This window comes from Pteropus medius, unplaced genomic scaffold (assembly GCF_902729225.1).
Source record: "Pteropus medius unplaced genomic scaffold, Ma_sr-lr_union100, whole genome shotgun sequence".
Lineage (NCBI taxonomy): Eukaryota > Metazoa > Chordata > Mammalia > Chiroptera > Pteropodidae > Pteropus > Pteropus medius.
In genome coordinates this window covers 4790049-4813982 of record NW_024355206.1, presented here as the reverse complement: position 1 = coordinate 4813982, position 23934 = coordinate 4790049, and the positions used below count along the sequence as shown (strand labels likewise).

At 48.5% G+C, this 23934-nt stretch overlaps 1 protein-coding gene across 4 annotated transcripts in view; it reads right to left on the bottom strand.

The window, feature by feature from the left end:
* The window catches only part of SH3GL3 (SH3 domain containing GRB2 like 3, endophilin A3), a 138975-nt gene that overhangs the window by 37469 nt on the left and 77572 nt on the right, over positions 1-23934 (bottom strand). Inside the window, exon 1 of one of the 4 annotated variants that reach the window (XM_039858481.1) lies at positions 12333-12466. The exons of the other annotated variants lie outside the window; for them this stretch is intronic. Coding sequence (XP_039714415.1) covers positions 12333-12377 — 45 coding nt within the window. The 5' untranslated portion in view covers positions 12378-12466. Of the gene's footprint in view, positions 1-12332; positions 12467-23934 lie in introns of those variants that run through there. 4 annotated transcript variants of the gene reach the window in all.

The window sequence follows — 23934 nt, the reverse complement described above, 5'->3', positions numbered from 1 at the left end:
GGGGAAAGGAGGCACTGGATTGAAAAGCAAAAGCAACAGAAACAGAGGAACAGGCTGACTTCAGAGCAGGGCCATGAACTCGCCAGCTGAGCTGCCGGCCGGCCCCAAAGCAAGCTGGCGTAGAGAGAAAGCACCAAGGCTGGGGAGGGAAGGGACAAAGGACCAGGAGGACGTTCGCAGGATTCTTCACGGGTCCGGCTAACAGGAAGGGAGATTATTCGGGAAAAGTTTCAACATATCGCAAAAGTATCCAAAACAGCGTGATGAACCACCATGCGGCCAATCCCCTTCCTGGTACCTCCTCACTAGCGTCGATTATTTCAGAGTGAATCCCAGACATCACGTAATTTCATTTGCAAATACTTCCGTATGGATCCCTAAGAGATAAGCACTCTGTTCTTTCAACAGAACCAAGACACGATGCTCATGCCTAAAAAAAAAAAATGAACGACGATTCCTTAAAATCATGACATCCACTCGGCGACCGTGTTGCCCCAGAGGACTCGTCTGAGCGAAATGGGAGGCAAACAAGGCCCGCACAGGGCACGCGACTGATGTGTCCCCGTCTCAGTCTATTTATTTGTTAAGTAAACTTGGAGGGGACGCCAGCCCAACCGGTGGGGGAACAGGGCATCGAGCCAAGGAAGGAAAGAAAGCCAACGAATCGTGTGTGCCACTGGGGACAAACGGAGCCCAGTTCCTCCAAGAGACAGGATGGGGCCCCCTGAGCGACACGTGAACCCTGCGAGCCAGCGAGGCAGCTGGGTGCTTATCTCCCGCTCCGGCCATCGCTGGCTGAGGACAGCCATCGGGGACAGCAACTCGTCGGCTGTGAGTTCTCTGCACTCTGCTGGCCAGGCACCATCTTGCAGACAGAATAAAAGTCCGCAGGCAGAGGGTCACCAGAGCTCCGAGCAACAGGGCGTCGCCTGTACCTACCCCAGCCTCGCAAAAATTTCTTTCCCCCGCCTTTCCTCCTGCATGTTCTTTGCCATTTATTTACTAAAGAAATGTGTCATCGGTCCTTTAGACTCCCAGATTTGGCGGCCCGCATCCCCACGGTGCTATTGATTGATTGATTGATTGATCGGATCCCGCTTCTGTCTTCCGACAAGAATACCGGTGACGTCGCATCGGGAAGCGAGGGCCTCCCCGACCACGGGTTTGCCTGGCGAGAAACACCCTTCTCCCCGCTTCGTCAGATGGTCGTGTTACCCGACCCCCCCATGTTGTTCCGTCTCCCCTTTTTCAAAGAGATTGACGTGAGAGACAGACATAATTTGTAAGAAGAATTACAAAGGGAAAACCAATGTCTAATCACAAAGGATTGGCTACAAAAATCATTCACAGGACATAGGACATAGAATGATGGATTAATATACTTAATATATAGGAAGACAAATTTGAAATTTTGGGTTTGATTTGATTCTACTTGGCAATCAAGAACGACAAATGAAAAAAATATTAAGAGGTAATATACGAAAGAAGAAATGCAAATGGCCAGTACATATATGAAATCAAAAACAAAGTATTTTTAATTTTATCACGATGACAAAATTTAAAAAGAATAACAATGCCCAATGTTGGCAAGGATATGACAAACAGCCACTCTCAAACACCGGTTGTCGGGTCATACATTGGAAATGACTGGCCTTTTTCATGCCATCTTCCTTTAATAAGAAAATAAGCTCCTTTCCCCATAGCAGATTCCAATGCCCCTCTAGTGGTTTTCTGCAGTATTTTTGTCTCTGTCTCAGGTAGAAAATATCAAATCCAAGAAAGAGCACGACATCTGCAAGACAAATAGCAGGAGTGGCTTTCAACTTCAGCACCACTGAAGCCACACATTTCTCTGCACAAGTCAAAGGAGGTATTTTCGTCAGGGAAAAAAAAAAAAAAAAAAAAGATCAATCCTGAGTGTCCAAAAACTGTCACGCATTACTCGGGAATGAGGCTCTGCTATCAGAGTCCTACTGTACTCGTTCGAATGCATGAGTAAAGTAACTTCCTTCTGCCAGCCTGAAATTTCAGTTCCTGAACTATATGTTTGCCTGGTTTCATGGAACTTAAGTTAAAAACAAATAAACGAAGCCATTTCCAAAGTGAACTATAGCAAGGGGCGGGGGCGGGGGAAGTACAGGGAATGATAGCAAAAGTCGTTGAAATGCAGCTCTACTTCAGTAGAGAAAAACTGACAAATTACTGGAAACCCAATACCTGCCTAATCTCCCAGTGACACATCACCCCTGGTTCCAAAGTCATCCATCGAAAGATTATCTCGGCACACTTCTATTATCCTGTGATAGGAATTAGTTCCCTTATTCCACAAAGAGCAAATAAATAAACAGGTGCCTGGGGAGATGGCACGTCCCAGTGACTGTCCCTCCAAGGTGGGCCCATGTCACCCACCCCAAGAAGCACCAGCAGAGGCTCATCCTGGCCGCACCAAGTACCCGCCATGTGCTTTGAAAAAAGCTGCATCATCTCTGTGTGGCTCAGTTTTGTCACCTGTCAAGTGGAGACAACAGCATCTTCTTCGTGGAGTTGTGAGAACTGTTTGAGACAAGCCTGCGAAGTGTGCCTGGTATGTGGTTGTTTTATTATTAGATCAAATCCTGATTTTAAAAAAAAAAGAGGAGTTTGTCATTAATTATCATGACAGTGTAGATATGTGAACTTATTATACTGACAGACTCCAAAGGAACCAAAAGATAAAAATAATAACATAGGGTGGTAGGATTAAGGCGGATATTTTTTCAACCTTAAATTTTTTTGTCATTTTTACAATTTAAAAAATTGGAGAAATAAATTTCGATGCCAAAAAACAACTAAAAATTAATTTTCCTTCAAAGGACTTTCCTCTTCCGTCACAACGAACATGGCAAATGAAATCATGCTGCCAAAGAACCTGAAAAAGCTCAATGAATCATTACACAGTAATAAGAGTTGGCATTTACTTAGCAATTACGACGTGGCAAGCACGCTACCAAAGGCCTTACGTGTACCCATGCATTTAATCTTCATCACAAGTCTAAGAAGGCAGCACTGTTGTTATCTCCATTTCACAGATGAGAAAACGATGGAGCAGGTAGGGTACCTCAGGTCGCAGGGCTGGTAAGTGGCAGAGGCAACATTCCACATGGAGGCAGAAGCAGGGGCTGTCCGGGTCCCGTGCAGGGTCCCGGACCAGGCATCTCTAGAAGCTCAAGACTGTTTACTGCAAACCTACAACTTTCAGGCTGGGTGGGTGTGTGGGTGTGGGTGTGTGTGTGTGTGTGTGTGTGTGTGTGTGTGTGTTTCCAGCTACAAAAACAACCTCAGCCCAGGTGGCAGGCAAACTGGAAGAGCCCGATAATTAAAGCTCCCAGGAGTACCCAATGATGGCCAGCGCAGTTGATGGATAAATGCCCCAGCCTCCTGCCTGGGATAACTCTCAGGTGTCTCAGAGCTCCCCAGCGGGGCTGAAACCCAGGTGCCCTCACCCTGGCAGCACACCCTTTGCTGGCTTCCTTCTCTTCCCTGTCTCTTCTCCACACCTCACTGGTTTTCCTGGGGTCCCCTCAAAACCACCAAATACCAAGAAAACGACGTCTCCACCAATTCTTGTCTCAAAGTCTGCATACGGGGGCCTCCAACCCAAACACCACGCGCGGTTCCGCCATCTGACCCACGACCCCGAACTCTAACCACCAGGCCCTACCACCTCGGTATAAACGAACCAACAGGCATGTCCTTGAACGCGGATCCCAGTCGCTCACCTTGCGGGGATCCTGGAAACAGGCGCCCAGCCGGTAAACCGTAAATGACCAAGTGCAGACCTTAATGTGCTCAGGATGGAGACATGTGGCATCTGGAGGGGCTGAGAGGAGAGACCTTGCGCCCCAGGGACCCAGAAGCGGGTTCTCACGGCGCAAAGCACTTTTGAGGGTGCAGCTTGGCCACATTTCGATTTGTGGAGCCGAGTCTGACTTTCTGTCGCAAGCAAGAGGCTGACTGAGAAAGTTACCGTCACGAGGCTATCATTCAGACGACCCTAAAGTTTCTCAACCCCGAAACCACACCAGGAGCTCTGCGCGCCAAAGGGCCGAGAGCAACGAAGGTTAAGCACTAAGCATGCCCAGAACTCACCCGGCCCGCGGAGGCCACGCCCTTGACCGCGAAGGCCCCGCCCAGGTCCACAGAGGCCCCGCCCAGACACGCGGAGGCCCCGCCCAGGTCCACAGAGGCCCCGCCCAGACACGCGGAGGCCCCACCCCGGCCTGCGAAAGCGCTGTCAGAGCATGCGCAGCCTTCCTCAATCCTTGACCAAAGGATAAAGTTTCTGCTCTACTGTCCCGACCTTAATCCCGTTCTAATTGGCGCTAACCGCAGGCGCTGGGCAGAAGGGCCTTGGTTGGGGTCCCTCACCCGGAAGGATTGGTAACATTACCAGCTACAGTTTCTTGCACGTTTGTTATGTGACCAGCCCTGTGCCCAGCACGCCACGTGCATTTGCTCATTTGATCCTCTGAGGCCACCGTGCTGGAGCTGTGATTCTTCCCACTGTACAGAAGAGGACACTGAGGCTTACATAAGGGAAGTGACTCGTCTAAGGTCACACAGCTACTAAATGGCTGAGCTGAGACCCCAACCAGGTCTCCCCACCAGGCTGGGGCTCCACAGTTCCATTATGCTCTTCGTATTGTCCGCTGAGAGACCCGGCGCCCTGCCTCGCCATCCCTGCTTAGCGTCAATGCTTGTAGGTGACTAGGACTGATCTGCATTTCCTGCCTGCTCACAGTGACTTGACGCTGTCCTGTTAGCTTTGGGTCAAATGACTTGTCCCTCGCTCTCCCTTTATCCTCTGGGCCCATGCAACCTCCCGCATCTCATACCCACCTACTCTCACTGCCCCAAATGCCCGCAAAGAGATCTAAGTGAGCAAATCAATAGCCTTATCAAAGAAAAAGCATATCTTGGATGATAGCTTATTTTACCTAAGTGTATGGGGCTTTTCTTTCTCAGAGAAGTAAATTAAATAAATCCACTAACATTTGTTCCTTAATAATCTGTGCAGGTCTTCTGATAGTACACTCTTTATTTTGATGAGGCATCCAAAGGTTTTTTCAAGTATGGCAATTTCAGCTGATTTCCATTCCCAAAGAACCCCATCTAAGTCTCTCGAGGAGAAAACGACACCGTATTTCTTTAAAATATGCATGTCTGGCAACTCTAAAGGGTACCATCTGTTTCACATAATTTCTGCATGAAGTTTCTGAAAGGCCTGTAGAACATATATGATCCACTCCCGGTGCAAAAGAAGGCAGAACATTCCGTTCCTATTATACAAACGGACTCGTGTTAACTGAGGCTGAAAGTGGCCATGGTCCTTGCAATGATCGGCTCCCTTAGAACACGGCTCACAAATTAACATACACGCAGTTAATCAAAGTCATGCTGGAGAAGAGAAACACCAACGTGACATCACCCTCGGGAATCGCCTCTGAGCCCTGGGAAAAGGAAGTTGTGAACTGGCAAGTAAAGCGAATCGGGACTCTAATCGAACTGAAGCCGAGGAGAAGGCAAAATAAAGTCGGACTAAAACAAGCAGGGGACAGAGGATGGAGTGTGTGAACCCGGGGGGGTGGGGGGGTGGGAGGAGCACTGCTTCCCTGATGAGGAGTTACAGCGAGGCACACGGCCACACAACAAACGACAAACGACCTGCCATATGCTTGTCCACTTCCCGATTTCCGGTCCCCGTAGCAGACCGCGGCCACTCCAGACAGAGGAGCCCGGTGTGTGACACCAGGGGAGGCAAGAGACAGGTGACTTTGGGGCCTCGGAGTCTCCTGAATCACAAAGGAAGAATGTATTCCAGAGCGAGTCCCTTTCCAGGTCGCCAGGATGCATCAGAATGGTGAAGTGATTGGAGATTCTCCTAAGGACACACAACCCGATTGCAGATGCAGACGAAATGTTTGCAGTGTTCTGTCCAGGGCTTCGGGATGTGCATCCCGACACCCAGAAATTCCCCAGACGGGCGGTTCAGAGCAGAGGTCGGCGAACTCTTTCCGTAAAGGGCCAGAGAGTAATATTTCAGGCTTTGTACGGCATGCCGCCTCTTGTCACAACTGTTCCATTCTGCCGTTACAAGGCAAAGGCAGCCGGAGACGACTTGTGCATGAATGAGTATGGCTGTGTTCCAATAATGCTTTATTTATGTACATGACATCTGAATTGAGTGTAATTAGCGTGTGTCATGAAATAGTATTCTTTTGTTTTTTCTTTTTTCGGCCAATAAAAAACGAAAAACATCATTATTAGCTCACGGGCTGTTCAAAAACATAGGAGATGGGCTATCTCTGGCCCATAGGCTATAGTTTCCAAGCACTGGTTTAAAGCCTCATGTAATACGGAGTCTAAACAAGGGGGAACTGGTTCCCGGGAATGGTGAAGACACCTTGAAGTTACACGACGATCAAAAATCATGACAGCAACGGGTTTACCTCATGCAGTGGTGACAAGTATTGTACCATACTCGTCTTGAAATCACACACGCCTGTCCTTGAGTCCTCACAAGACCACTTGCGAGCTGTCATAACCTTGAACGAGTTTTCCTTAACCTTGTCAAGCCTTAACTCCCTCCTTTGTAAAAAGGGGGATAAGAACAGTACCTCGTTGATACAGTTGTCGTGAGGATAAGATGTGACCCTGCCTCTAAAAATACCCAGCACCTCTGTAAAATAAAGCTAATTAGCATACATATCGGAATGCTCACCGAATGACTGGCTGGTTGACTGCAAAGCATTTTTCCTGGATACGAAAATAAGATTTTTAGAAATCCTGACTCCTAATCTATAAAAGCCAAGGCTCAAAACAAAGTAGATGCCAGAGTTGAACACAAGACCCGTAGAATGAAAGGAAATTTTAAACGTGGTACGACACCTCGATGATCCAGCTATTAGGAATCTAGAAACCTCAGATTTCTATAAAAGTTGAACGCTGGAAGTTACAAAACAGGACAGCAGGCGTCGACAGCAAGCACTCCTGAAGTCCCCTGTGTGAGAACAGTTTACCGTGTCTGGAAGGAGAGCCCCAGAACCAACCAAAATAATTCCAATATGATAAACGTGACATTATCGACATGTGGCCATCCAGGGCTCAGGGAAGCAACAGCCTTGACGAAGAAAGAGGAAGGATACAGAAAGCTGGGCGAGCTGGGGTTCTGTAGGCGTGGGGAGGCGGCAGGGGAGGGGGTGGGTTTTCCAGAAAGAAATAACAGAACAGGCAAAGGAGCAAATGGACCCAAGGCTTCTGGGAATGACGAGGTCACATCTTGTCACGATGAGAAACCCACCCATCAAGAGACATGACCACGTGCTTTAGCCCAGACTCTGCTTTTCTTATAAAGAGCACTTGGTCCGAGCCATCAATCTGACAAGGGATCCAGGGTGAATAACATTCAAGGATGCTCGTTAACTTCTTTTAAACGAATTTTACATGTTCTATGACATTGATTAAAATCCGTTTCGAGAGGCATAACTTTTACTGATGACACATTAAGGCTCAGTGAGAGCCCCAAAGGAGGGGTTCTAGCTGCCTGAGAATATTCTAGAAACTTCCTCTTCTTGCATCCTCCTTCACAAAATATTCCCCGATGGGTCATACCAGCACAGCACTAGCTCCGCCTCATACTTCACCAGGATTTGCACGGTCGGGCGAGGCTGCCCACTCCCTTCGAAGCCTGTGTCTGCCACTCTGCCCGCTTGACACTGTCGAGTCTGCATCAAGACTTGACAGCTCTCTGCTCTCAGCCCGGACCCTTCCACCGTTCCCACACTAAGCCAGCCGACCTCCGTTGAAGAGCCCAACACATCAGCATGTGGGCAAATGCGGAGTTCGGTGACACCCAACCTCCCCCTCCGCCCCACAAGGTTTTGGGGGACATCCCCAGACAAAAAGCCAAGAGCTGTCTGTCTCTACAGAAACCATATTTAGCTCCTACACAAGCACCGCTGACACCATGGCAACCAGGAATCATCCTGTGACTGTTCAAACCTGAGGAAAAGTCGACCTGCAGTTGAACCACTCAGCCATATAGGCTGGTCTGAGACTTTTAAGCAGAAGCGGCCAACTGTTTGGCAGTAGAGCATGTGAATTCATGTCATGGTTTTCTTTTGGCCTACACGGCTTTTTAAAATTTTAAATTAATTGCCAATATTTCAAAACTAGGAAATTTTACATAAGATCTGAGTTTTGAACACCCCTCCCCGAAAATCAAAGTGATCCAAGCCCCAACTTGCCATCCTCACTACCTGCTCAACGTTCATTCGACACGAGTAGGTGGCTGCTGAGCACCTACTATGTGCCAGGCAGTGTTTAAAAGGCTTAGGATGCCATAAGAGAGGCATGGACCAAAAAAATCATCAGACAATCACATCTGCCGAGAAGGGATTTTAGCTGGGATTTTTAATTCGGGGGAGATGGAGTAGAAGCACTTTCCCCTGTCCTTCTATATGGCAACGGTAGTGACCCGGGAGAGGATAAAATACAGTGGTCCTCGCTGACCTGGAGAAAAAGAGGTGCACCCATGCCTTCACCGGCGGGTCCCCCCTGCACTTCTGAATTGTGGCCCCTTAGGAAGGAGGAATGAGGACAGGGATGAGAAGCTAGGACTCAGAGTCAGGGTCACCAGGCAGCACCCACGTCACTCGGCCCGAAGGAGCAACAGCTTCTGTCTACTGCTGACAGGCGATCCGCGGCATCGGTGTTTAAGACAAAGATTTATCCAGTGCCGGGGGAAAGGCAGCCTCGTCCGACGGATTAGAAAGCAAGTCGGAAGGAGCGACACTGGGCTGAGAAGGTCACCGCCGCTGATGCTGCGGTCACAGTGCGGGAGGATGACCCTGGGGGCCACAAGGGAAGAGTTCGCTGGGAATCCGTCACAGAAGAACTAGCACAGTTACGGCTGCAGCACCGCCTCCCTGATCCCACCCCGGCGCTTCAGCCCCATCCCCGTCACCCCCACTCCACACGTTCCTAGGTTTCTATTAAAAAGCAAAATCTAATTCTCCACATTCTGCGCATGAAGACTCTCCAGAAAACCTTCACCTATTTTTTAGCTAAATAAAATAGTATGTTGGTTCTGTTTATTGGCAGTTTTATTTTCTGAGTAAAGCATGCCAACAATAGCTCCCCCAAAGACACTCCATACACCCCCCACACACACACACTTAACTTTACAAAGCATGATCTACGTTCCATTTGTTAAGAAAGCTGGAACGTTAATCTGAAAATCACTAAAAAAGCCCTGCTTTCGAATGCATTTTTACATCAAATTCCAAGTGATACCCTAAGTTACGTTTACTTTAAAGGAAAAAAAAGTCTCCAGAGGTAAGAAATGTTTGGATTACAGTGTGTCATTCGGATATCACGAATATCAAAATCGATTTGGTTTAAACAGCTACTCTGGGACCCTGACTTAAAAAATAATTATCATATAGATTTATGAATTAATTTCAAGCAATCGATGTAGAAAAGAACAAGGATGTTTTTAGTTTAACATATTTTCTGATGCGTCCAAAAGAAAAAAAATAAATCATTATGGATTTTGCAAAGTGCATCTTTATCTTTCTCTCTCATGAGAAACTGAAACAACAGACATCCACTGTCTCCCTAGAGATTCTCACAATGTACAGAGAACATCCTTCTCTGAAGTGTTTACCCATAAATGGCCAGCCTGTCATCCCAGGGTTAATGCCCGGGCCCCTCGTGACTGCTTATTGTTTTTCCTAGTGAATGCATTAAAAGAAAGATGGAAAAGTTACCCCAAAACGCTGTGCCACATTCCCACAGCCCCGGTTGTTGCTGGGTCACATGCCAGCGGTTCAAGGGCGCAGCTCCATAAAGGTAAAAAGAAGTCAACGTAACATGAAGCCCACGGGTGTCACCACGAGGTCAGAGCAGGCGCGGGGGCGGCCTGAGTGGCCGGCACCAACACTAACTGCTGTCGAGAGAGCGAACGATGGTGAAATGAGCACGCGGGATACGAATCGCTCAGTGGTGACGCTGGCGTAGTCACTGTGAGTCACATTTTTACTGATCAGGCACCCTGTTCCCCAAGAAGCCACAATGCCGCCTCCGAGCTACTTGTGTATAAGCCGCACCCCTACCCCTAGGAGAAGAACTAAACCAGGCTGCAACGAAACCTTCGCAAAAGGAAAAATAGCGCTGAATCACGGAACTTGGGACAGCTGAGCTCCAGTTCCCGATGCTGAAGGAAAGAAGTCATCGCCTTTTGTCCTTAACTTACGCTCTTCTCATTTTCATTTATTCCTTCCTCTTTCCTGCTGGTCCCCATGTGCTGCCAACACAATGCACGAGCCCTGAGTTTACAGTTCTTCATTCTCAGTTGGGGGACGTTGCTCCCTCGGAGAGGAGCTGGGTATCAGGAAGGAGGACTGGTCAAACAGGAGGTTGGCCACTGACATCCCCCGGGCCTCCCTTCCCCTGATCTGAGAAGGTTCTACATGAATCAGAACCTGCTGTTAAAACATTGTGTGAGGAGAACATGTGGCATTTTTTTTTAATCGTGCTCTCTATTATATTAAGCCCAGCCTGATCCCTCCGCCGCATCTGTCATACGTAGTGTAAGGTTTCTTAGAACGACTTCTGGAAGCGATAAAAATATATCTAGTGGGCACTATGACCACAAATGTGGTTTGTCAAGCTCAGAGAGAACCTGTGATATCTTTCTTTTCAGAAAAAGTCACGAATTATTTCAGCTCATGCAAAAAAAAAAAAAAAAAGCTTTAAACCCTCTGCTCGTTTCGTTTGTTATGGACTGTTATGGTTAAACCTAACGGCCTCGTCACCAGCATAATATTTTTCCAATACCAGTAACTTCCTGAGATTTGAACCACTCGCCATGCTGGTTAATGGTCAGAAACCAACCCGAATCCACCCAGGGCTCATGTCTCTTTCATCTGTGAGACTCGCTCCTGTGAAGTTCATACTTGGTAACAGAAAATCTTTCAAAAAAGGAGGGTAGTCCCCTGCCGGTGCTGAGGAAGCCAGCGTGACAAGTACAGCCAGCAGTGACTCTGGGACTGCCCTACCCCGCCATGGCACCAGCCACCTGGCCTTGCAGGCCGAGAGCACGCCTGGGTTCCTAGGTCAGAGCAGCACTGTGACGGCGTCTGCCTTTAAACGTCCCCTCTCTGGGTCTGCACCACACTCTCCACGGCCCTGCGTCCTATTCCTTCCCAGCTCCTTCCTTCCTTCCTCCACCTCGAGTCTCGTTTACTTGATAAACACATACTGAGGGGCCACTGCTTAACAGGTGCGGGGCCACACGCTGTGGTAAGGTGGGCGCTCCCCAGGGTCTACAGTTAGCTCACTGTGCATCTTCTTCTGTTTGCACGTTTTGATCTCCATTCGTAATGGAAATGGCAAGAAGTCGGTAGCCCCTGTCTTGGCCTCACCTCCCCCCCCCACCCCCAGTCAGTTACAACCTGCTCCAGGCCAGTGACAACTGATGTCCCACAGACCCCTCAAAGTGCCCAGAGGCAGTAGTGAGTCCACCATTCGCTGGCGCCCCCTGCAGGACCGCGCATCACCCAGAACAGCACCACTGTCCGCCCAGGGCCCCCAACCAGAAACCGCGCATCGCCCAGTCTCTTCATGGAAGGGATGACGGGGACACCAGTGTCTTTCGGCCTGGGAAGGAGGCCACACGAAGAGACGTAATTCCCGCCGCTTTTCAGGGGCCAAGTTGTGGGAGCAGCAGGGTGAGACCTCCTCACCAATGCGAACTCTGAATGAAATCTGTCCACCCGGTTCTAGCAAACCTGGGGGTACGGGGGAGTACGGAGCAACAGACCCAGGGGTGCGGGTGCGGGACAGCTGCCACAGTGCGCGCCGTGCCACGGCTGGAAGAGGCTGCGGTCTCGGAATACAAATTCGCAATGTCGCCACGCGCGCGCACACCGCGCCCTCGCCCCTCCGGCCTGGTTTCCCGCCCCGTCTCCTCAGAGCCCCCTCCCCGCCCCGCCCCGCACCCGCGCCCCGCACTTCACCCTCCAGGGACGCCCCCAGGGTGTCGCGCGCCACCTCCGCGCGCGGGGGCGTGTCTCCCTCCGTGCGCCCCCGCGCCCGTCTCGGCACCTGGTCACCAGACCCGCGGCCCGGCGGACCCAAGGAGGGGAGCGGGGCGCGCTGCAGCGGGGACCCCGGGGCCTCGGAGGCCCACCCCGCGGGGACCCTCAGGGCTGCGCGGCTGGGCGCGAAGGCGGGGAGACCGAGGGAGCCCCAGGGCCCCGGAGCCCCTCCCCGCCCCGCGCGCGCCCTACCTGGCTGGCCTTGTGGAACTGCTTCTTCAGCCCCGCCACCGACATCGCGGCTGCGCCCGGCCGGGGCTGCGCGGTCCCCGGGCTCGGCCGGGCCCGCCTCCCACAGCCACGGCCACGGCCAGGGCCAGCGCCGCTGTCACCCGCGCGCGCGCGCGCGCGCGCAGCTGGCAGCGCCGCGCCCCGAAGCCCCCGCGCAGCCCATTGGCCGAGCCGCGGCGGTATGCAAATGAGGCCGCCGGGCGCCCACGCCTCATTGTGGCGTGTGCGACGCCGAGGACCCCGCGGCCGGGGGACGCGCCTGCGGGGCTGGGCGCGGGCCGCTGGGATGCGCGCGGCTTCACGGTGGCCTCGGGTGGCGGGGGCGGCGGCGGGCTGGGGGGCACCTTGCGGCTGCTCCTGGCCCCTGTGCGTAACCTGCTTTCGCCCACAGGCAACACCGCCTCCCTCTGGCGCATCGGGTAGGTTTACGTTTCATAAAAAAGGGACGCTCCAAAATGCGCCTAGGGAGAGACATGCAACAGGACAGGGGACCCGCGGCGGGGGAAAGCGGCCGGTGGGCGGCAGCGCTGTTTCTTGCCTCACTCGGTGCTGCGGTTGTGATCTGCCTCCCTGGGTCGCTGAGCCCGCTGTCACCTGCAGTAAGAGCAACCATCACGAAAGAGCCATGAACAGCGCGCTCGTCCCTCACGGAATTCATGACACCAGACCCAGCTCCCTGGGTAACTCCTGCCAGGTGTCAGTGACAGTGTCCTTTTGCACAGAGGCCAGAGTTTACGCGTCCACTGCTGAGGCCCAGCCAGGGAGGGGCCTGGCGCGTGCCCCATCCCTATTGACCCTAGGGTCCAAGCCGCTCCCAGCTGATTGGCATCTGCCAATCTGGCTTCCAAAGGCCCCGGGTCTCCCAGGACCGAGAGCCCACTCTTAGCCTCGCCAAACACAGAAAGGAACATCCCCCTCCTCCAATCTCCACCTGGAAGAAAGAAGCCCCTTTGCGGGCCCTCAGGAGATGCTCTCTGGGGTGACCAAGAGCCCGAGTTTGCCCGGGCCGCCCAATTTGCTGCCTGTCCCCTGGCGTCCACTCCTGGCGCCCTGCGTTTCTCCAGGACAAAAGTCAGGCAGCCTCTCCTTTGCCATTAGCTACCAACGCCCTTATTAACCTGCCCTCATCCAAGTGTAGTCTGTAACCACACCTCCCTGTGCCTCAGTTTCCCCACTTGCCCTGAGAAGGGGGGCACGCACTCCAGATTCAGCATCCCAGGCCGCAGCATCTCATGGACAAAGCCTAGATGGTCAGCCCAGGCTCCAGACGCCTCAGATCCACACAGGGTAGATTTCTCAAAGAGAGGAAGACGCTTCGGATGCCAGGCGGTCACGAAAAGTAAACACGGCAGCCACACAGATGCTCGCTAATGTCGATCTGGGGGCTTCCGAACCTCTCCATCTGAACAAGTGGTTTATTTTTATTCTTTGTTTCCTGATCAACACATATAAAACCATGAATCGTCCTTCCAGAGCATGGCTTTGCATTCCGCATCTCGTCGTCATTGTGTAATGTGGTTCTTCTGATTATTTTCTCAGTAATTAGCTGGCCATAGCAGTTTTAACTTCCTCTTTGGATCCAAATGTTATTCGGGGCAATTAATAAAATCTTTTCTAGGTGGTTTGATTCGTTGTACATTAAATTCTAGGTCAAAAATAAATAAATAAATAACGCGTCTCGAAGTTTCTTTTTTACGTAGCCCGTCACGTTAAAACGTATAAAGGTGCCACTGCAATCGTGCGTACTCTCAGTTTCCAGTTTCCAGGGTACCGTTTCTAGTTTATAAGAGGCATGTGTTCTACCGCAGCACACGGCTCCAAGGCAGGTCTCAAACTCATGCTAGCTGGGGCCACGCCGGCCTGCCCAAGTCCTACACTCCACATCACTGTCACCCCTTCATTTTGTTCAGGGAAGGAATAGTCTAATGTCCTGGGTTATCTGACAGAGCTTTCTCCGTGGGGTGGGGGTTTTGAGGCACAGACAAACATTATCAGAAACTGAAGGATCGTTGGGCATTTGGGGGGTCTTCACAGGGCAATGACAAGAGAGGTGTTATGATCATCTCTGTCATTAAACCTGCAGCCATATACAAGCTCCAGACCGCAGACCAGATACAAGCTCCAGACCAAAATAATCCTCAAATGTTAGTTAACCAAGACCTCTTGGTTTCTAGCTTTGTCTCTCTACCGTCCCCCGAAAACCAGCCCTCACCCGACTCCCTTCCGAGGAGCCTCCCTGGGCTGCTCCCGCGGGAGAGGGTCAGGCTTCGGCCCACTGCAAGGCATTTGTGTGTGGTGTGCCACGTGTTGGGGCAAGCCAGACCTAAAAGCCCTCTCTCTCTCTCTCAGCTTAACACCCGCAAAGCCCTGGCTGCAGCAGGAAGCAGAGAGTGTGGACACCCAACTGCTTCCCTTGTAACTTCATTGGTCTTTTATAGTTTGCACGCCTGGGAAAGACGCCTGCCCAACGATGAGAGAACAATACAGTCACGATGAATCCCAGATGCCCAACACGGCAATTTGCCTTGAACTTGCAAGATCAGCACTGGAGACAAACGTATAGATTTTCTTCATTTATCGTTTTACAGAAAGCCGATGGACAATGAATCGATCAGTTCAAGAAACAACCAGAAAAGTCACTTCATTTTAACCTATAGAGGAAAAAAAAAAAACCTGAAGTATTTTCATGTGTTTTAAAATGAGCATTGGGTGAAGGGCACCATTTCGACAGTGAAAGCAAATATGATTCACTAGTGAATTAATGCAGATCGGTTATCTACACTACATGACTCCATTATTTTAGACTCTATACACATTCGCGAGAGTTCTGGGTCATGCTATTACACAGGTGCCATTTTCATTTCTCACGTTTGCCCCCAGAGGATTTATTTTTCATTTCTAATAAAGCGATGCTCAAAGTTTGTGCTGGGGAAAAGGAATTAGTGAGCAGTGAGGACGGCTTTTGTGAGCTAATGCTGTCACCTTGTGGTGCTGCTGAGAAGTGGCAGAGGTGATTCTTCAGGAACCATAAGCTTATGAGACAGTGGTTAGTTTCATGCCATTTGCTTGATTGGTTAGTTTTTTGGTGTTTTTTTTTTTAAATAATTTTTTTAAATTACGTTGATATACAACACTATATTAGTTTCAGGTATACAACATAGTGGCTAGACATTTATATAACTTACAAAGCGATCACCCTTAGTACCCATCTAACACAGGCACTTCAGTGTTATTGTCTATATATTTCCTGTGCTGTACTTTGTATCCCTGTGACTGTTTTTATAACTGGCAGGACATACTCCTTAATCCCTTCCCCTCTATCACCCATGTCCCCATTCCTCTTCCGTCTGGCAGCCACCAATTTGTTCTCTGTATCTATGAATTTATCTCTGCTTTGTTTGTCCATTTGTGTTTTATAGTCCACATGTAAGTAATATCACATAGCATTTATTTTTCTCTTCTGCCTTATTTCATTTAGTATGATATCCTCTAGGTCCACTGATGCTGTCACAAGTGGGACGCTTTCATTTTCTTTTTTACGATGGAATAATAGTCCATTGTGGGTGTAGGTATCACATCTTCTTTATCCGTGTGTCCAGTGATGGACACTTTGGTTGCTTCCAGATCTTAGCTATTGTAAATAATGCTGCAAGGAATGTAGAGTTGCGTATGTCTTTTTGAATTCGTTTTTTTCATCTCTTCCGATAAATAGCCAGAAGTAGAATTGCTGGGTCATATGGTAGTTCTAGTTTTATTTTTTTGAGGAACCTCCGTCCAGTTTTCCATAGTGGCTGCACCAATTTACATTCCCAGCAACAGTGCACGAGGGGTCCCTTTTCTCCACATCCTCACCAGCACTTGTTCTTTGATTTATTGATGATGGCCATTCTGACAGGTGTGAGGTGATATCTCGGGATGGTTTTCATTTGCATTTCCCTGAATACGAGTGATGTTGCATCTTTTCATATGTCTGTTGGCCGTCTGCATGTCTTCTTAGAGAAATATCTATTCAGGTCCTCTGCCCATTTTTTAATTGAATTGTTTTGCTGGGGGTTTTTCTATGTTAACACGGAACTGCTTTCCTTGTAATTTCATTGGCCTTATATAATTTGCACACCTGGGAAAGGTGCATGCCCATCGATGAGGTAACAGAACGGTCATGATGAATCCCAGATGCCGAACACGCCGATTTACTTTAGATTTGAAAGATCACCACTGGAGACAAATGTATAGATTTTCTTCACATATTATTTTACATGAAGTTGATGAAAAATCAATGATCAGTTTGGAAAAAGCCAGAGATAACTCTTTTTTGATTCAATATTATGTTCTATTACATTCAGGCGTACAACATAGTGGTTAGACATTTATATTATTTACGAAGTGATCCCTCTGAAGAATCTGGTACCCACCTGGCACTAACATAGTTATCAAAATATTATTGCGAAAAAACTTTTCGTTTTAAGCTATAGAGAAAAAATCTGAAATATTTTCATGTGTTTGAAAATGAGCGTTGGGTGAAGAGCACATTTCAACAGCGAAAGCAAATATAAATCATAGAGAATTAATGCAGATCAATATCTACAATACATGACTCCATTATTTTAGAATCTATAAACATTCATTAGAATTCTGGGTCAAGCTGTAATTCTAATGATCTTCTGTTGATCACATAGAATCCGTCATGATTTTTCACATTTACCCCAGAAGATTTATTGAAAAATCACCACTGTCATATCTCTGTCACACAACTCTCGTAAGCTAATGCTGCCACCTTGTGGTGTTACATAGAAAAGGCAGAGGTGATATTTTAATAACCAGAAGCATGACGGGTAGTGTTTAATTGCATGCCAATATTTTTGTGAGCTAATGCTGCCATCTTGTGGTGTACTTGCGATATGACATGGTGACTTTTTAATAACCGTAAGAATAACAGTGTTAGCATCATGCTATTACTACTGTAAGCTAATGCTGCCATCCTGTGGTATGCCTAAGATATTACAGAGGTGAATTTTTAATACCACAAGCATAACAGTGCTTAGTTTCATGCCACTAGTTTTTAAGCTAATGCTGCCACTTTGTGGTGTTACATAAAATGGCAGAAGTGATTTTTTAATAACCTGAAGCATAACAGATGGTTAGTTTTATGCTACTACTTTTGTAAGCTAATGCTTCTATCTTGTGGTGTACCTGAGATATGACAGATGTGACTTTTTAATCATAAGCATGTAGACAGACAGTGGTTAGTATCACGCTATTACTTTTGTAAGATAATGCTGCCACCTTGTGGTGCACCTGAGAAGTGGCGGAAGAAGTATTTTCTTATAACCAGAAGCATAACAGATAGTGCTTAGTTTCATGCCAATATTTTTTAAGCTACTGCTGCCACCGTGTGGTGTTACAGAGAAATGGTAGGGTGATTTTTTTTAAAAAAACCATAAGCATAACAGGCAGTAATTATTTTTATGTCACTACTTGTAATGCTGCCACCCAGTGGTATTATAGAGACAGGGAAGAGATGAATTTTTAGTAACCATAAGCATAACAGCCAGTGGTTAGTTTCATGCCAATATCATTGTAAGGTAATGCTTCTACCTTGTGGTGTTACAGGGAAATAGCAGAGGTGATTTTTTTAATAACCATAAACAAAACAGAGAGTGGAAATTTCCATGCCCATATTTCCCAAGCTAATCCTGCTGTATACCTGGAAATGACAGATGTGATATTTTAATAAGCAGAAGCATAACAGATAGTGCTTAGTTTAATGACACTAATTTTGTAAGGTAATGCTGCCACCTTGTTGAGTATCTGAGAAATGGCAGAGGTGATTTTTTAATAATCATAAACAAACCAGAGACTGGTAAGTTTCATGCTATTATTTTCGTAAGCTAATGCTGTCAAAAGCATTACTATAAGCATAACAGACGATGGTTAGTATTATGCTTACTTTTGTAAGCTAATGCTGCCACCTTGTGGCGTACCTGAGAAATGGCAGAAGTGAGTCTTTAAGACCTATAAGCATAACGGACAGTGGTTAGTATTATGCTATTACTTTTGTAAGCTAATGCTGCCACCTTGTGGTGTTACAGAGAAATGGCAGAGGTCTTCCTTGATCATAAGCGTGTCAGGCAGTGGTCAGTTTCATGCCAATATTTTTAAAAGCTAATGCTGTCACCTTATGTTTTTACCGAGAAATGGCAGAGGTGATCCGTTAGGAACCATAAGCATGTCATCCAGAGGTTAGATTTATGCCATTTACTTATATTTCAAAGTCTTTAAAGAGCACACTAACACCTATAGTCCTGTCACAGATACTCACTCGAATGGTGTTGATCATAAAAATGTTACTACTGTTTGTGTACTTTGAGATCCCAATTATCTGGGATTTCAGCTAATCATGGGGACTCTTGTGATCCTCAAATGTTAGCATGTCAAGAAGTCTGATCCATCAATACGGCATTAGTCCAAGGGCTGAGAAGAATAGAGAAGGAAGTCATGATACCAACGGAGGAATTTCAAGAAAGATGAAGTGGCCATTAGAGCTAGTGGTCACAAAAGAGCCCCTGCACAACACTTCTATCCATACGTATCCCTTTTCACCACTTTACTTTCCTTTACGAAGGTCTTTACTCTATTTACTTATATTTAATAACATCTATTAAAATGTTTTTATCATCTATCCCCACTGCCGATAGAACTTCCCATGATGATGGCAGTTTCTGTATCTGTACCATCTAATACCGATAATCATTAGCCAAGGGTAGCTATTGATCACCTGAAAGACGGAAACTACAGCTCTCGATCTTTAATTTTTTTCATTTTAATTAATTAAATCATAAATAGCCCATGTGGCTGGCGGTTCCTGAGTGGGCAGTGCAGCTCTAGAAGTGAAAGAAATTATTCTGTGTATTTACTGCAGTGCCCCCTGGACCGCGAGAGGTCCAGGAGCCTCAGAGCTGCTCGACAAAAATGAAGATTCATTTAATAAATGAGTAAATGACGATGAAGAGGGCAGATGAGGACCTAGATCAGCAAGAAGCTGGGGGCGAAGATGAGGGAAGAATTTTGGTAAAAGAAGATGGAGTTAAAGGGCCAGGGAAATGGGAGGCGTCGGTCATGCTGCCTGTTCAAGGTGATGGGGGCTGTGGTCCTACAAGGCCCTGATTGACTTTCTATTTCTCTTTTTACTGCCCTAGTGAGAAGAAATTGTGGTCACTTCCCTTTAAGTGCAAGATTTTTCTGTGTTTACAGATGTGGCGGCAATGAACTTAGCACCTGGTATTTCGAGAATCTCCCACTTGTCCTGTATTTGCCTATAATCATATAAGAAAAGTTTGTAAAAGTCTCTCCCTGAATTGAGTTGTGTTTTAAAATAAGTTCGCTGCTGTTATGACTTGTGGCCACTAGATGGCAGCAAAGACCGCAAAATAAAACAGCAGACCTTAAACTACGCGAAGTTAAACTGTGTGATTGTACAGTTCTCTACGGCAGCACTTCTCAGCCCTTAATGGGCACACGAACCCCGGGGAATCTGGTTAGAATGCAGGTTCTGAGTCCCTGGGTCTGCAGGAGATTCCCAAAGTCTGAGATTCTGCATTTCTAACAAGTTCCCAGGTGATGCTGGGGCCGCTGGTCCAGGGACCCCTCTGAGCAGCAGGGTTGCACGTGACAGATCCTGCACAGTCTGTCAGACACCCAAGATGCAGCTGCTTTATTTGGCAAGTATTGGTTAGACGAACAGTGGACACGCACGCCCCACAGCTCTTGGGTGTGATGAGCTGGCTGGACGGGAAAGGGCCGAGTTCTGGACATGTTTTTCTCTGGGCCGTGGGGGCATCATTTTCTCAGCACCTCTGCTGGTAAACTTCAGAAGCTAGTGTTATTAATCACCCGTTTGGCCCAGGTGGGTGTAGAATTCTGCTTTTGCCAGATTTTGCCCCAAGAGTAGAGCATGCCCTCACCCCTGAAGCATGGAACTGGAGGCCTGCAGTCACCTTCTGCGGCCCAGGCCATAGCAGGCCCTAGTTTTGCAAGGGGAGAGAATTCAGAGTGTGTGTGGGACCTGCCGGAGCCAGGCGCACTCGTGGCAACCCTGCAAGATACATATGACCTCCAATTCAGGGAGGAGGAGGCGGGCTCAGAGAGAGGAAGGGTCCTCAACGGGATGAGACTGGCCCAGCTCTCAAGCTCTGGCCTCAAAGGTCCACTCGTAGGCCCAGAGAGAATCAAGGCTTCGAGCATTGGAATGTCCCTTGCTCTAATGTCCACTAAAGTTTCTTCATTTAACACATTTATTGAGCACCTACTGTGTACCTGGCCTGGAGCTGGGGCCGGGCCCGCAGCAGCGAATCGGAGCTTGTCCTGTAGAAGCTGACATTGGAAGCATGTGGCCAGGTTTCCACAGACAGTCTCATGAGGTCTTAGGAAAACCTGGAGTCTAGTGAGCTGACCGACATTTGTCCCTATCGCTGACCCCTTGAGCCAGGTCACGCAGGATTGTCCGTTTGGCACTCCGTGGCACGTACCTGGGGACTGGATGACTTGGCATCTGTCTGTGGCCCTCACTTCACTGTAGCTGGTTCTGCCTTTTTTCTCCTCTCTACCAGACTCCGAGCTGGAACAATGGCCTAGTAAGCATATGTGTCGGATAAAGGGGCACTGTCCCATCCTGTGACTTCGCATGACTCCTGAAGCTCACATGCACTCACCCATCTATGCTGGAGGCAAGAGCCGATGTAGCTGGAATGATGGAGGATGGACGATGGGGACACTGCCACGTGCACGGCGTCACCCAGGCCCTCCCGGACTGTGAGCTCACCTTGAGCAAGCTTCTGGAAGACAGAGCTTGCCTGGCCCACTTCTGAACACACACAGACACACACACACACACACACACACACGACTACCTCACAACCCCATGAACTCTGTCACCCTGCAAAATCCGAGACATAAATGAATGACTTAAGATTGTCCCCATGGGTTTCCAGAGCCGGAATGGATCGACTCTAAGCTCTTTCCATCTTTGGCAAATCTGATCTACGCTGTTAGAAATGGAAATGTTGGTTCCCCTTGTGGGGCGGGGAGGGCATCAGGACTGGAGGGGTCACAGTGAGGCTTCCGGGGGGCAGCTAATGTTCAGTCTGAGAGCATTCGCTTTGTGAAAATACATTAAAAAACTCAATCCTTAAAATATGCACATTTTCCAAGATGCAAAAACAAATGACGTGAATTTCATTCTTTGACAGGGCTTGACTACGTATAGCAATGATTTTAAAAACAGGAATTAAGTCACGATGCTTAGATCAATGGCAATGAACAAACCACTTTGACTTTTCTCCTTGGCAGATCCGAGTCGCTTCAGCTTAAAAACAAAACAAATCACCAATTACCTAATCCCCTGCCCCCACCCCCACCCCATAACACATTTAAGGCTAAAAACTTCAAAAACACCCCGTCTTCTCTCTGTTTTCCATTTGGCTTTTACCCTCCCCCCAACTGACACTTGCTGGATGACTTCACCTGATTTTTATACAGAAAATTGAGTCCATCTGGCGTTCGCTCCCCTCGATCCCCTCATCTCCACTTGAATAAATCCTGGGAACCCACGATTTCCTCCCCTACGTCCCTCTGATTTTGAAAAAAAGGAGCCCCATCTCTGGCTGGACCCTCCGCAGCCTGACTGGTCCCTGACACAGGCCTCTGGGAGCGGGGGCGCCCCCTCCTCACGGGCAGCAAACGCTGGATACCCCAGTGCTCCCCCTAACTTCCAAGCTCTTCGATTTCAGCAGAAGAACTCAAGCTCCTCCCCTCCCCTCGACGACATACGTGGTACCCTCCCTTGAGACTTTTTCGGGGTTCACCTTTATACAATCGTGACCCCTCACTTGTTATCTTACATTTCTTTAATTTCCAGACATAAATGGGGCCTAATTTTAAGTGGCTTTGGCAGGTCGGATGTTCAGGCTCTTGTGAATAGTCTAATTGAGCGGACTGAAATATTTGAGCTTCTCTGAACACCTAGGACCCTCTTAACTCTTCGAACGGGGGTGCTTCGGCCGTGCCGTCTGAGAGTCGAAGGTCCAGGCCTGGTCATTCTGTCTTCCACAAGCCCCACGAAAGGGTCTAGCAGGGACTGACCAGGGCCACCTGGCTGTCTGCCAACCTGCTGGATGGCCCCAGAGAAGCCCCGTTTGTCTACAAGCCAGAACATCACTTCCCTTCATGATACCCCTGTTCCCAGAATTCATACGCGTAGGATCTAGTCTAGTTCACATGTGCCAGAGGAGTTTCTGCTCTCAGGGCTGCCCCCCGGGTCCACAGCTGGAACCTTCCCAGGGGCACCTCGCCTGGGAAAGGGGGTGCAGACCTGCTTTCTCAGCAACACGCCTTGTCCACGGCGCCCCTGTCCACCCTCCTGGAGGTCTCTGGGTAGCTTTTAATCCCTCCGTTTCCTCTACTTTTGACCACATCAATAACCGCTCTTGGTCAGTCCTTCCAAGGACACTTTGACTTCATTTTCCTGTTGCTGGTACAGATTTAACGCAGTCCCAGAATTTATAGCCACGATATCGGAATTACCTCTTTCGAGTGTCTTACTTAATTCCACTTAACTGTTTAAAACTGGCTTTTACGGAACTTGGTACACCATAGGGAATTATTAAGCAAATTATAACTTAAACAGAGGGTTTAAGCTAAATTAGTGAGGCCTGCCCAGATGCTTAGAATGAAAAGAGGTGAGAGCTAGAACGTAAGTGTGTTAAGCTCCACTGCACATTGTTTTTAAAGCTATATAAATAAATAAAGGATTAGGGGTCGCAACGTGCCAACTAATACACCCAGCATTATTTGCTTGAGTTTGTGTGGCTTTTCTCTCCTTCATCCTCTTCCTAAGAGCACTGGAAAGAGTTCTCCTAATAGAACCCAAGTCTGGGAAGAAGGCAGACGGAATGACAGAACACAGGAGATATGCCAACAGCACGCGGCCCCTGGCATAGTGCACATGGTCCACCTGGAGGCCCGCCGACCACAGTGGCCTTTCTCTATCCCACCAGCAGGATCCGAGCTTCCCTCCGCCCTGTCTCCAGCATCAGGTCTGGGCAAAACAGAGAAATCCACTCTAAAGGCCCAGTCTGCAGACTGACCACACACACCCAAGGCCATGGCCAAGAGCAGCCAAGAGAGACCAAGAAGACGAATATGCATGAATGTCCATAGAGGGGGCTTCACAACTCTAGAAATTAGGCCTATCACTCGTAAATGGTACATGGGGATGAACTGGGTAGACTGAGTCCTGCCACCCTTTTTACTCCTAGTGATTCTATTGGTCGAAGATGAAGTCAGAATGGACCGAAGGGGGATTTCATCTAACAAGGCAGACACAACACGTGTTCATCTCCGCCTCTTCCTCAGATTGCACGGAAGGACACGGAAGGCATGAGAAAGGGAATGAGAGAAGAGATGACACACAAGAGATGTCAACCAAATCTGGGGAAATTGAGGGGACCGGCCACCCCTTTGCTCCCCCTAATCGCCGGCAGATGTGTGGATCTCTTCAGAGTATCGG